General features: G+C 46.5%; 1 protein-coding gene across 1 annotated transcript in view; it reads right to left on the minus strand.

Annotated features, from left to right (window-relative positions):
• Positions 1–1128: 1128 nt before the first annotated feature.
• The window catches only part of LIFR (leukemia inhibitory factor receptor alpha), a 111496-nt gene continuing 98536 nt past the window's right edge, over positions 1129–14088 (minus strand). Inside the window, exons 15-21 of the mRNA XM_015420154.1 lie at positions 12319–12420; positions 11076–11243; positions 9167–9244; positions 8907–9053; positions 6790–6883; positions 3691–3769; positions 1129–2565 (exon numbers count right to left, since the gene is read on the minus strand). Coding sequence (XP_015275640.1) covers positions 1927–2565; positions 3691–3769; positions 6790–6883; positions 8907–9053; positions 9167–9244; positions 11076–11243; positions 12319–12420 — 1307 coding nt within the window. The 3' untranslated portion in view covers positions 1129–1926. The remainder of the gene's footprint in view (positions 2566–3690; positions 3770–6789; positions 6884–8906; positions 9054–9166; positions 9245–11075; positions 11244–12318; positions 12421–14088) is intronic.

The following is a 14088-nucleotide window of genomic DNA, read 5'->3' on the forward strand; positions in this document are numbered from 1 at the left end:
AAAGCAGCAGCTCTACAAGTAGTGTATAATTACAGAAGTGCAAATGCAAGAAAAATAATGTAGATGTTAAAATCTGGTTTTGCTTCACTGAAAACAGAAGCCAATCTATCTGTACCCCAAGTCTGAAAAGTTCTTTTCTTCTGCCAGTGATAGATTTAAAGACATCCAGGATGTCTTGTATACAATTGTATATTTGTATACACAAACAAAACACCTCTCTTCACTTCTGATTTGGGCAAATATAGCAAGGAAATTCATGGAAAGAAGCTCCACTTCTGATACTTACACGTGGAAAATATTCACAGATGGCAAAAGTATTTACAGGAATAATGAGTTTCCATGGAAACTAAGGAGAGGAACATTTCTCAAGCTTATCCTGCTTCCATTGGTGGCATTAGTGCAGGAAAAGTGCTATGGAAGACATTCTCACTGTAGCTAAATATTCTTGGTTGGGACAACCTGCCTGTGGCATTCTCATATAAACACAAGTGACAAAGCGGTTTCCATGGATGTGCAAACAAAACTGTGGCCTGAGATGGAAAGCCGGTGTCTCGGCTATACCACTGCAGACTGTGGAAAAGGGGGGGGGGGTTGTCATGTGACTGAACAGGCCTGTAGAAAAAAAATAAACCAAGCCACATAAAAGTGAAGCATGTCACAAAGAATGATGCTAACCTGGCATGACTACATGATTTCAGTCAATTTAAAAAGTGGAAAAAGTAAGCATTATTTAAAATGCTGGAAGCGAAAACTTTAATCTATTCCTGACTGAGATTTTAAAATCAGTGTTGCACTCGTTTTTGCACCCCTGAGTCAACTTTTGCATATACATTTATACAGCAGGTACAGAAACAAGCATCCAGGCTTGTCGAAACGAACAGAGACATCCCGAGCTGAGGTTGTGATGGACAAGCTATCTCCCCTGGACTTCTTCAGCTCAAAAACTGGTTTGGTGGAAAGCACTGCCTAGTCACAGCTGACTTATGGCTACCCCCATTGGGTTTCCAAGGCAAGAGACTAACAGAGGTGGGTTTGTCTTCACTTGCCTCTGCGTAGCAATCCTGGACTTCCTTGGTTGTTTCCCATCCAAGTACTAACCAGGACCGACCCTGCTTAGCTTCTGAGTTCTGATCAGACTGGGCTAGCCTGGGCTAGCCACACAGATATTAAGCAAAACAAAAACCAGACTGTTTTTAAGTGTCAGGTGCTCTGCAGATCAGTTCGAGGACTAATGCCTCCCAATGATCATCAATGCAGTATTGTAGTGTTGGACAACGTCCCCCAGAATCCTAAAGTTGCTTAAAAGTGCCTCTGATTGGACAACAACTGGGTGGGTGAACAAGGAGCCCGGCCAGAACGTACTTCTTACATGCCCCAATTTTTTACCACCCAGATAACTGTGTCCAGGCCAAAGGCTAAGCTTATAATGACTAATTATTTCTCCCTTCTACATTTCTGAAAGTGGCTTTTCATTTAAAATATCTGTTTATTGAAAACATTTATATGCCGCCTTTCCACTCAGACAGAGCCCCCCAAGGGGCCGCTTCTATCCATTTTCCTATTCTATCAATGCAGAACGAGGAACCAGAAAGAGAGTCCCAAAAAGAACGTTGCGCCCATCGGACAGCGGGGGGTGGGGGGCAAACTGCCTGGAAGCAGATGCAGGACTGCGGCTCCTCTTTGGCTTCAGTTGTAAGAAAAGGTTACCACGGAGTGCCCCGCCCTAACTGAGATACTACAAATCAGCAGCTCAGCTAGCCGTAAGAGTGAAACCTTGCCAATTTACACACTGCAACTTATACAAAGTTAACATTCAATTTCACTGAAATGAAATTATAAAACCCGCTGCACAGCACCTCTGGGTGCTACTCTTTCAACAAGTCCCAGCATACGGAAGCGTTCGAGGCAAGATTTACCGTCGCAATGCTAATCGTTTGGTTTGTTGTGAAAGAAATTTGTGAAGGACCACCCCGTGTTAATGACTTTGGGGGAGTCTTCATCCTCTTTGGGCGGGATCAAAAACTGTCGAGAATTAATTGAACAAGGGCTCCCGAATGAGGCATTTTCGTTATTGCTCTCGGTGGATCCAGGAGAATCCGGGCAGCCCGTGTTCCATGTGGGTGGATTCACTTGAGGTCTGTAGCCCGCAGCCTTGTCCATATACCCTTCCGCAGATGGCGTCTCCTCCATTTTTATTACGCTATTTACAGGCAGTTGCATTTGGGGCTTATAGCCTGCTGCAGCTGCACAGTCCACCCCTGGTCCTTCCTTCAGTTTTACTTGAGGGGGATACATTGTCTGGATGTCGATATAAACGACCTGGGAAGACCCCGTGGACTCGTCTCCTGGTGGGTTGGAGATCTCCTCTTCTATGATTGGTGGACAGTAGGAGACAACAATATGGCTCTCTGTTTCAGAGTCAAAACCATCTTCGGGTAGCTCATCTGCCACCGGTGATGTCATTGCTGTGTCCTCTACCTTGAGGCACGGGGATTGTGTTTCCACCACTTCAATGTTGTTGGGGGTACATGGATTCATCTCCAAGGTTTTAGGGTTAGCCTTCCCCTACAAAGAGAAAATGCAATAAGTAAGGGGAGCACTCAAACATTTCTGGCATTTGAAATCCATAAGACTAAAAAACAGATCCACCATTACCACCCGGCAACAATCACTACCTTGGTACGCTGCCTCTCGGATACTCCCTGACCCTGTGACTGAAGCTAGAAAGAGCAGATTCTGTGGTAGGATTCACAAATATTAGCATTACTGATATGAGTAAAACACACGTTCTAAAAAATAACCAGGTGGAGCAAGCAGGGCTCTAAAGTCTTTAATAAAATAAAAGTAATTCCTGACACGTTTTGAGCTAACAGTGAATATCAAGATCATTTTTATTAAACATGTGTAACCATTTTAAAGGAGCTGCGGTGGCTCAAGTGGTTAAGACGCTGAACTGCAGGCTGTGGAAGGTCAGTAGTTCAGCAGTTCAAGACCCGGGTGTTGCATGATGGAGTGAGCTCCCATCTCTAGTTCCAGCTCCTGCCAACCTAGCAGTTCGAAAGCAAGAAATTGCAAGTAGATAAATAGGTACCACTTTGGTGGGAAGGTAACAGCGTTCCGTGCGCCTCGGTGTTTAGTCATGCCGGCCACATGACCACAGAAACGTCTTCGGACAGCGCTGGCTCTTCAGCTTTGAAACCCTAGAGTCGGATTCGACTGGCTTTCGAGCAAGGGAACCTTTACCTTTTAACCATTTTTTTTAAAAAAAAATAACTGAATGCAGGTAATTTCAGGGACAGCTTTGTTATGAGGGACAATCCGTCTCCTTGTACTTCAGGCACCTACTGGAAGACCTCGGAATTTTGAAGAATCAAACTCACTGCAAAGAGATTTTTCGCTAACATTCAAGTCTCCACCAGTTTACTTACTCTACCAGGTACTTGTCCCTGTACCTTGTTCCATACAAGCATCCTTCGTCATCAGCCTATCTCTGTTTCCCCAAAAGCTAAAGCCACCTTTTCTAGGTCAAGAGGCTCAATAAACACAATAATGATAACTCTGAAACACACAACTTCCTTCCACCTCAAAAAGGAAACAGGAAGATAGCTTTCTTCACTTCCTGCCCCCATTATCACCATCTTCTAAGTATCTGCTAACAAGAGAACAGAGTGATAAAATGAGAACAATTACCTCACATGGACCCTTCTGGAACTCCAAAGCTTTGCAGTTCATAGGGTTTGGAATGTCAGGATAGAAGGTTTCTTTAATCCTATGGAAGTAAGAACATAGATATTATTGTCAGGAATTTCCAACAAACTGCCCCACAAGTAGTGATTAAAGAATACAGCAACCCAGAGGTCATTTCGGGGGGGAACACGGGGGAACACAGTTCGGGGGGAGGTGCAGGGGGGTGGGGCACACAATGAAGCCCCGCCCCCTGCTTCTGGCCGCCCCGCTTCCAGCCCTCATTCAGCCAGGAGGAGGCAGGAGAAGAGGGAGGGTAAGTTGCTTCCTCCCCGCCTCTCCCCACCCTTGCCTGCCTGGGGCCAGGGAGGGCCTTGGCGGGGCTTCCTCGCACTTCCGCTGGCCTTGCATGTCAGGGGGTGTGACATATGCTAATGAGTTATGCTAATGAGTTCCCCTAGCTCTTTTTCTACGAAATGACCCCTGCAGCAACCTATTTAATTAAACACACACTAACTGCAGTTTGTATTGAAGTTTCGATTCCAGCAGTCTCTTGTGGGAATCTAGACATGAAGAGTCTTCCAAATGGAGGTTTCCCAGCAGATTCAATAACACTTTCCATGTGCACACAGAGCTCCTTCCATTGAAATGAACAGGAAAACCCATGCACCATAATCGTATCATACTGAATTCTAGATCAGGAGGCCTCTCTAAAGCCACCTTCCCCCCTTTAATCTGCCCTGTCGAACATATTTTAACTTCATACAAAAGCTACGTTTAGATTTCATCATCATCATGCTGGTGCTATTAAGTGGGTTAAGGGAACCATCCTATCCAGACCTGGAAAAGCATTTATCCCAGTGTTTTTAGAAAGTGGGTGGAACTTTGCCCAGCAAAGCTTCTGATTGGCCATTGGAGCTTTGATTGGCTATTGAGATTTTATAAAATGTTGCTCTGGCAGCAGCTGCCACCACAGCTCTCTCATGCTGGGAAAGATTGAAGGTAAAAGAAGAAGGGGACGGCAAACGATGAGATGGTTAGACAGTGTTATTGATGCAATGAACATGAAATAAGCAAACTCCGGAACATGATGGAAGACAGAAGGGCCTGGAGTGATGTGGTCCATTGGGTCGCAAAAAGTTGGACTCGACTGTGCGACTGAACAACAACAAAAGCACCACAGCCAAATGATCTTTTCTGTGTGACGGAAGGTCAGCTGCAGCAGCCATTTTCTGGCTGGCTCCGCCTCCGGTGGCAGCCATTTTGCGACTCTGCCAACCACACTGTGCCAAAATTTTATAGGTGGCCACAGGATGAAAAGAGTTAGGAACCCCTGCCTTAAGGTATATGCGTGTTTAAATGCACAGCTTTGTTGTTCAAAATGCTTACAAGTATAGACCTTTAGAAGACTGGGGCCTGCTGATAAGTATTTCAGAGGAAAAGTCACAAGTTATACATGTATGCATTCTTCATGTGTGACTGAAGGTCAGCTGCAGCAGCCATTTTCTGGCTGGCTCCGCCTCCGGTGGCAGCCATTTTGCAACTGTGCCAACCACGCTGTGCCAGAATTTTATGGGTGGCCACAGGATGAAAAGAGTTAGGAACCCCTGCCTTAAGATATATGCATACTTAAATGCACAGCTTTGTTGTTCAAAATGCTTACAAGTAAAGACCTCCAGAGGACTGGGGCCTGCTGATAAGTATTTCATAGGAAAAGTCACAAGTTATACATGTATGCATTCTTCATTACTGATATGTATTTTGTAGACAAAAAGCAGCTCAGGAAGCAGTCTTTAAAAGGTTTTGAAACCGTGAACAAAAGGAATGAGGATGAAAAAAAGTCCAGGTCAGGACTGGCCTGACTGCACAAGTACTCCAAGTGGTTCCTCGTGGTGGCAATGGAGCATATGAAATCTGAGAGGCAAATCTGAAATGGGATATATATGAACATGCGCGCTGCCTCATGCTACATCAGACCACTGGTTCATGTAGCTCCCTATGGCCTAATGTGAGTGACAGCAGCTCATCAGGGAGAGAAAGTTCCCTTGCTGCCCTAGATTCTTTAACAGGAAATGGCCTCTCACCCATGCAAAGCATGTGATCTAAAACAAGGGTTGCCAGTACCCAGGTGGGAGCAAGGGATCCCCCAAATTTTGCTGGCTCCTGCTCACCGCTGGCCAGCAGGGGAAGCCCCACCCCCAACAGTTATGACCCTGTGCAATATCCCTGCCATGATGACATGACGCGGAAGTGACATCATCACACCAGGGACACTCCATGGTGACGCTCTGGTATTTGAGTGAAACTCTATGGTTTGAGCCCAATTTTACCATCGAGTTAGCCCAAAAACCAGAGTGTCACCATGCAACATCCCTGGTGTGATGGCGTCACTTCTGCATGACATCATCATGTTGGGGACATCATGCGCAACATCACCCTGACACACCCACCCACTGGCGCAAGGTAAGGACCTGGCAACCCTATCTCCTACTGAGCCACCATTCTTAGGGACCCTCACAGGGGCCACAGCTTAGTGGTAGAGCATTTGCTTGGCATGCAGAAGGTTCCATCCTCATCCTCTCCAGTAAGGGATCAGGTAGTAGGTGATGTGGAAGACCTCTGCCCAAGCTCTGGAGAGCTGCTGCCAGTTAGAGTAGACAACACTGATAGACTAATACAGATTATGATGATCTGATTCAGTATAAGGCAGCTTCATGTGTTCATGTGGCATGCTTGCTATTTCAGTCCTCAGATTGGGATGGCACAGAAAGACTGGCAACAGCATGTGGATTTCTTTGCCAATGCAAGGGATTCAGAGCACTCCTCTCACATTGCAGCTGCCTTAGGCGGGAAAATGTTTAGAGCCTATTCCTATGATGAAATCACACACACAAATGGCTCTTCCAGTGCCATGTATCACTGAAGTTCCATCTATTTAAAAAGATACCAACAACTTTTGCTCCTCTCCCTTTTTCACAGTTAGGTTGTACCAGTTATGTACTGGACACTGTGGTACCAGAGAATAACAAGAACTGTTGTCTACTTCTCACTGTTTCTCCCCCTCACTGGCAAGACAACAAATGTTTAGGCCATGCAAGTATTTACCATTCCCTCTTCCGGTAGCAAAGGATGGTGGTCACCAATGCAAGCACAACAACTATGGCCACTGGGATGATGATGGCAATGATTAATCCCACGGCTGAAAAATATAAGAGAAAAAACGAGTTAGACAGCAAAGTCTGTCAGCTGCTCCTAACAACGGTGCAGGCCAAAGAAAGGACTGGGGCCTACTTGCAAGTATGTTGAAGCCACAAAACCACACAGTGCTTTGTAAGACTGCATCAAGTTTCCATAAAGTAGCTAGTTACCCTTTAGTAGCCTGTCATAAATGGAATTTGAAATCTCTAGATTCACTCTTGCAATCCACGTACTAAAACAGTACTAAATAACTATATTACACAAAGGTTTTGATATTCTTCCTGAAGTGATGCTTGGCTTCTCCACGTGCAGCCTCTACAGGATTTGGTATGTTGAAAATGCCTCTTGGGCTGCAGGGTAGGAAAGCCAATATTGGCCGAAGGGAAAGGGTGTCGCTTCCTTTTGCAGAGGGACAAAACTGCAGCTGGCTCGATCTGCTGGGCTGGTGCAGAAATGGAAAGGAGTTGCAGAGAAGCCTCTCGCTGATCATACAAAGAGGCTGCCTATTCAGCCCTTATAGGCCGGATTATTCCTGGCAACCTTTTGAAGCCCGGGCTGTCCCAGGTAGAGATGTGCATTCGGTTCATCTGAACCGAATGCACCACCAAAAATGGCCTATTCGGGCCCCTTTAAACTGCTGCAGGCCGATTCAGATTCTCTGACCTGAACTGGCTTGCCGCCGAATTGCCCACCATAGAGAACAATGGAGGGGATGGGGGCAACCTGTTTGGGGGCCCGTAGAATTGGACCTCCCTGGTCCAATGTTCTTCAAACTTGGTGGGTATCTTGGGGAGAGGCTCCAGCAGCTACCCTGTGAGTTTGGAGCCTCTCCTTCAAACCCCCTCCCCTCCAGTTCCCAGAATATACCCTATGTTTTCACCATTGACTTTAATGGCTCATAGGATATAATGGGGCCGAAATCGACATTCGGCTGGCCAAAAGACTCCCCAATGGGCTGGAACTGCTGAAATTGACATGCGGGAGTCTTTCTGCTGGCTGAAATTGATTCTGCCTAATTCCGCCGAATCCGAATTGGGCCGATTTTTTTTTTTGCACACCCCTAGTCCCAGGTGCCCACAGGTAGTAGCTTGGGGCCGGAAGCAAGATCTTCTGGCAGAGAGAAAGACTTGTCCTGCAATGGGAAGACTTTCCCCACTCATTTTCCTATTTGTTTCCACTGTATTTTTCTACCTTGTAAGCAGCTTTGGGTGTATATATATTTTTTTGGGGGGGGAGACCAGCATATAAATGCCTAAATAAAATTAGCTGCATAGTGATGCTTTGTCAGCAGCTGGGGTAATGCAAATAAAATTAGCTACAGCCCCACAATATACTAGTTTCCTGCACCCCAAAATAGCCAGAGGAAAGTGCCAGAATCCAGTTCAGTGGCCAGAGGCACTGCAGAAGCTGGCCGCATCACGTAAACCGCCGAAGGCCCTGGTGCAGAATTCCATGAAATGATCCCTTGTATCACACAGGTGCAATGAATCAGCATGGTGTAGCAGCTTAAAGTTGAAGAACTCTTGTCATGAAACCACCATGTCAGTGTGCCCCCAAGGCAATGAGAGCATCCAAAACCCTAGATGTCTGCCATAACCGCATTTTCAACACCAATCCAGATTACAAACCACAGTTTGAAATCCTAGACTAGCTCCGACCAAGCAAGCATCGGCTGTTGGACCATCACAATGGAACATCGCAACTCCACGGGGCTGGACTGTCACAACTCACTTGGGTTTTATCAAACGGCCAGCTTATGAACTGCAGTTTATTGTAATGCCTGAAGGCAACCACTGTCAGTTTCAGAGTAGAACGCTGTTGGGGGGAGCGTACAGAATCATGTACTTCCATGATTCGGCAAAATCCAATCATGATATTGAATATTCTGATCATCATTGGAAGATATATTTTTTGCAGGAATAGGGCATTTGCTGTTTTAGTATTGTACACCAAACTGTCATTCTACCATGAACAAGGTCCCAGCAACCCCCCGAACTGAAAGCACAAAGCATGATGCCACTTACAATTTTCCTTTGTGGTCACGTAGAGGTTGCGCCCAGGTCCAACCCCTCCAGCTGTGTAGGCGCTTAAATTCAGGTGGTAGCTGGTTTTCCCTTGAAGGTTTGATATTCTGAGTTTTGTTTGCTTAGGGTCCGAAATGTTGAACAACTCTGGACAGCATGGGTTTAAAAAGAAGGGGGCGGGGTAAGAATACATCAAATATCCAAACTCATCCCCCACTACCATCCTTCAATGCATCTCAGAAGCAAAATTCAGCATAAATTCAGGTGGTAGCTGGTTTTCCCTTGAAGGTTTGATATTCTGAGTTTTGTTTGCTTAGGGTCCGAAATGTTGAACAACTCTGGACAGCATGGGTTTAAAAAGAAGGGGGCGGGGTAAGAATACATCAAATATCCAAACTCATCCCCCACTACCATCCTTCAATGCATCTCAGAAGCAAAATTCAGTTAAAAAAGGGTTTGTAAGAGCAAGCAAGACAGTGTGCAGTTGGTTAAAAGCACCGGGAGCGCCATGAGCATCTGAGAAAAGTGACAGCCTTTCTGCAGTTGAGGTTCGCAAGTCTGCTGCAGACAAACTAGTACAGCTTGGATCCAGCCAAACATTTCCACGGGTGGAAAGGAAACTGTGGCAGAATACTCCTGCTCTGAGCTGCAGGCTCTATTCTACTCCACCGTCCAAGGTTTCCCCAACACCTGGAGAGGTTTTTCTCTCTCTTTCTCTGTTCACCCATTGCCATCACCTTACCTTTGTAGGGATTGCCCACTGGGAGGGCCAGGACTCCCAGCTTCCCTTCCAAGCTCTGAGGCTTTGCCTTTGTGTCTCCCACTGTCCAGTGTCTGGTTATCACGGGGCCAGGTTATTGCTTGTGCACCACTGGGGGAGTAGCCCCCTGCCAACTGACTGCCCCTCCCCTGCCCTCCTGCTGCTCCTTTTACCATAGCATGCCCAAGATGTCGGAGGTCTATGTGGTACAGGGAACCACTATCAGCATCAAAAATTATGACATATTCATTAAAAAGAACATGTTCACAAGCATATAGAGCACCAGATCGAGCAAGAGATTAAAAACAAAAGGGCATAACATAATTCCTCTATCCAATGCTCCCTCTGAACTGTAGAGTCTTGTGAGCAAAAATTCTACTTTGTGAACTACTGGCATTAACATTATGAGCGAGCAATTTGGCTGTGGCATAAATTAGTTTGCTCTGGAGCCAGTCATTCTTGAGCTAAGTCAGAAATGTGTGAGTCGGAGGCTAAAACACTGTGAGCTAGCTCCCACTAACTCAGCTTACAGAGAACACTGCCTCTGTCCCTCCCCCTATACATGTGGCTTTCTCATCCCTCCCTCTATACATGTGACTTTCTCATCACTCTCCCCCTCCACTGCAGCAGAAAATGCCCCCCAGTGACATTCTTGGGGCCAGAAGCAGCATTTCCAGGGGCATCCGAGGCTGTGAGACAGTGCAGCTGTGATATCTGAGAAAGTCACACTCCATCTGTGGAAGCATTCTGCTGGATCCAATCCATAATCTCAGTGGAGGGTGGTACCAGAAAGTGTCATGAAGATTCCGCTCTTTATTTGGACTGTCAATACCACACAGCACCAGTGTTCCCTCTAAGCTGAGTTAGTGTGAGCTAGCTCACAGTTTTTTAGCCCCTGGCCAGTTTGGTGTAGTGGTTACGTGTGCGGACTCTTATCTGGGAGAACCGGGTTTGATTCCCCACTCCTCCACTTGCACCTGCTGATGTGACCTTGGGTCAGTCACAAGCTCTGGCACAGCTGTTCCCGAAAGAGCAATTTGTGTCAGAGTTCTCTCAGCCCCACCCACCTCACAGGGTGTCTGTTGTGGGGAGGGGAAGGGAAAGGAGTTTGTAAGCCGCTCTGAGACTCCCTTGGGTAGTGAAGGGCGGGGTATAAATCCAATCTCTTCTCTTCTTCTTCTCACACATTTTTGTCTCTGCTCAGGAAGGACGGCTCCAGAGCAAACTAATTTATGCAGTATCCAAACGGCTCGCTCACAACTTTAATGCCAGGAGCTCACAAAGTAGAATTTTTGCTCAAAAGACTCTACAGCTTAGAGGGAACATTGCACAGCACATCTGCTGTTTGAAGCACAATTTGTCACAAATCACCTTTCACAAGTGACAGGCAGTCATGAGGCACCATTTACCTGTTTCGAAACCCTTGGACTGTATTTTGCCTTCTTCCCCTTTGGCAAACTGAAGTAAATAGCCTTTTAAGAAGCCACCACGGTCACTGACAGGAAGTATCTCCCATGTGATCAAGATGGAATCTGAAGTGGTATGTTCCACCCTCACCGAGGGTTTAATTCTTGGACCTGGGTAGAAGGCAAAAGGAGGGAGAGGGTTATGTTTTGATAGCACAAATTAGAAACAAACACGGCCACTGAGCATTTTAGGCTGCCTAGCCTAAAAGGCAACGATCCATTATACAGGCAGCATCTTCCATCAGACCAACTTCAATTGCAGAGTGTACAGAGAAGAAATAAACTGGAATACAGCCCAGGAGCAACTCTAGGTAAGCGCTGCATACGTGATTAAGTGGATGCATTCTTAAATGAAAGCAACCCCCTCTCAAACGAACACACCCATTTATATCTAGGTCTTCTCTGGTGTCCCAGTGCTCATTGTTTCAAGAGCAAGTATTAAATCCAGTAGTACCTCACAGACCAACTATAATTCCAGGGTATACAAAAGGACCTTTTGTCAGGTAAAAAGGTAAAGGTTCCCTTGCTCGAAAGCCAGTCGAGTCCGACTCTAGGGTTGTGGTGCTCATCTCCGTTTCAAAGCCGAAGAGCCAGCGCTGTCCGAAGACGCTTCCGTGGTCATGTGGCCGGCATGACTAAACGCCGAGGCGCACGGAACGCTGTTACCTTCCCACCGAAGTGGTACCTATTTATCTACTTGCAAATTTCTTGCTTTCGAACTGCTAGGTTGGCAGGAGCTGGAACTAGAGATGGGAGCTCACTCCATCATGTGGCAACCCGGGTCTTGAACTGCTGAACTACTGACCTTCCACAGCCTGCAGTTCAGTGTCTTAACCACTTGAGCTACCGCAGCTCTCAAAAGCTTATATCCTGCAAAGCTCATTGGTCTTTAAGGTGTTACTGGACCCAAATCTTGATCTTCTACCTCAGGCCAACACGGCCAGCCAGCTACAAACAAATGGTAGTACCCCTGCTGGTGCCACCTTAAACTTACAGTTGAGGTGAAGAGCCAGCAACTGACAACTGCAGGGTAACCCAATTGTTACACACATGCATACAAAGTTCAAGGTAAATCCAGTAACTACTACTTTGATCTCTTGGCATTAGTTAAATAAATCCCAGTCATATTCATGCATCTTTTCTCTTACATTTCACTATCTTTTAAGCAAAAGGCAAGTGTACTTACTCAGTTCTTTTGAGTAGCCATTTACGTATTTCATTAGCTGGTATCCATTCTCTTTGCAAGCAAGGACAGAAAAATTGTACCTCTGTCCTGGCTGAAAAAGAGCTGTGAGACAAGAATATCATTTTTTTTAAAAAAAACAACAACACATTCTTCTGCTTTGATTATATGTAAATGCATGTTTTCATACAAGTAACAATAGCTCAATTGTATATTAGAACCAGGCTTCCATGAGTGTTAGAACAGAAGTTCTGCAACTCATTATTTTATTCCTTGCAAAAGATTAAGAAGGAATTGTTCCTAGATGGCTAAATTTTTGCCATAATTAATCCTCACTAAGCCAGGAAATACCATGTTGCAGCTCCCTCAAAGCAGGAAGGATCCTAACTGTACTCTTACACTGATATTTGGGTTTTTTTCTGTGTTTGTTCAATTTTTCCCCCACCTACCTCCAAACATGCCTGACCCAAGGAAGGAAGATCCTGTGTGTACCTCAAGGACTCACATCAGGATAGCTCTGGGTGCTTGCAAATCATGCAGCAGCTGCGTACTCAGTTAAACCCCTGTTGTCCAGACTTCTGTGTAGCTGCAGAGCGAAGACTGGGATAGTGGGCCACAGCTACAAGCAGCCAGCTTCTCATGCAGTTACAAGCTCCATGCAAATCAACGTCTCCCAGTAGTCCCCAGCCCAAAAGGCGTCCACTTAGCCTCAACCAGGGCCCAGGCTTTCTCTGCTCTGACCCTGGCCTGGTGGAACACGCTCCCAGCTGAGACCAGGGCCTTGCAGGACTTGTTACAATTCCACACGGCCTTCAAACAGAGCTGTTCTGCTAGGCGTTCAGTTGAGGTGGCAGATATCCAACGATCTCGGCCTCCCCTGTCTACTGCACCAGCCCCATTGCCAAGACTAACGTCTTGCAGGAGGCATCAGAGGTCATTTCGGGGGGGATCGTGGGGGATCGCAGTTCCCCCAGGTGAGGTACGGGGGGCACCCCCTGCTTCCGGCCGCCCCGCTTCCGGCCCTCATTCAGCCAGGAGGAGGCAGGAGAAGAGGGAGGGTAAGTTGCTTCCTCCCTCTTCTCCCCACCCCTGCCTGCCTGGGGCCAGGGAGGGCCTTCGCGGGGCTTCCTTGCACTCCTGCCGGCCTTGCAGGTCCACTGCTGGGCCCCTCATGGGATCGTTGGGGGCGGGGTGTGTGGCCTTATGACACACTTCCGGTGATGTCAGGGGGGGGTGGCATATGCTAATGAGTTATGCTAATGAGTTCCCCTAGCTCTTTTTCTACGAAACGACCTCTGGGAGGCATTATGGATTTTCTGAAGCTACGAGTAAGCTGCCATCTTTGTGCTGTATTATTTTAGATTTGGTTTTCAATTCTAGGTTTTAATAACTGTTATGTTTTATATGCTGTGACCGCCCTGAGCCCACCTGTGGGGGAGGGCGGGATATAAGCCCGATAAAATAAACAACGATAAATGCCAGCACCCAGTTGCTTGATCCTATTAGAACCCTTGTATCCATTGTCAATATCATGCTATTTGCATTCCCCCTGTTGGCTAAGATTTTCAGGTAGAAGGCTGTGATTATGATAAAATGGCAATTTGCAAGGCAATGGCAGATCTCTGTCATCAACTATATGTTATCGGGAGCTTCTCCAAAGGAGAGACAGTTTAGCTACTGGAGCCCTTGTTATTTTGTCACAGGCCCTAGACAGTCCAACAGGAAAAGGGTTGTGGCCACTGGCCATTTACACCAAAGAGGCCCATTAAAACA

The sequence above is a fragment of the Gekko japonicus genome, unplaced genomic scaffold, assembly GCF_001447785.1.
Source record: "Gekko japonicus isolate JY-2015 unplaced genomic scaffold, Gekko_japonicus_V1.1 scaffold86, whole genome shotgun sequence".
NCBI classification, from domain to species: Eukaryota; Metazoa; Chordata; class Lepidosauria; order Squamata; family Gekkonidae; genus Gekko; species Gekko japonicus.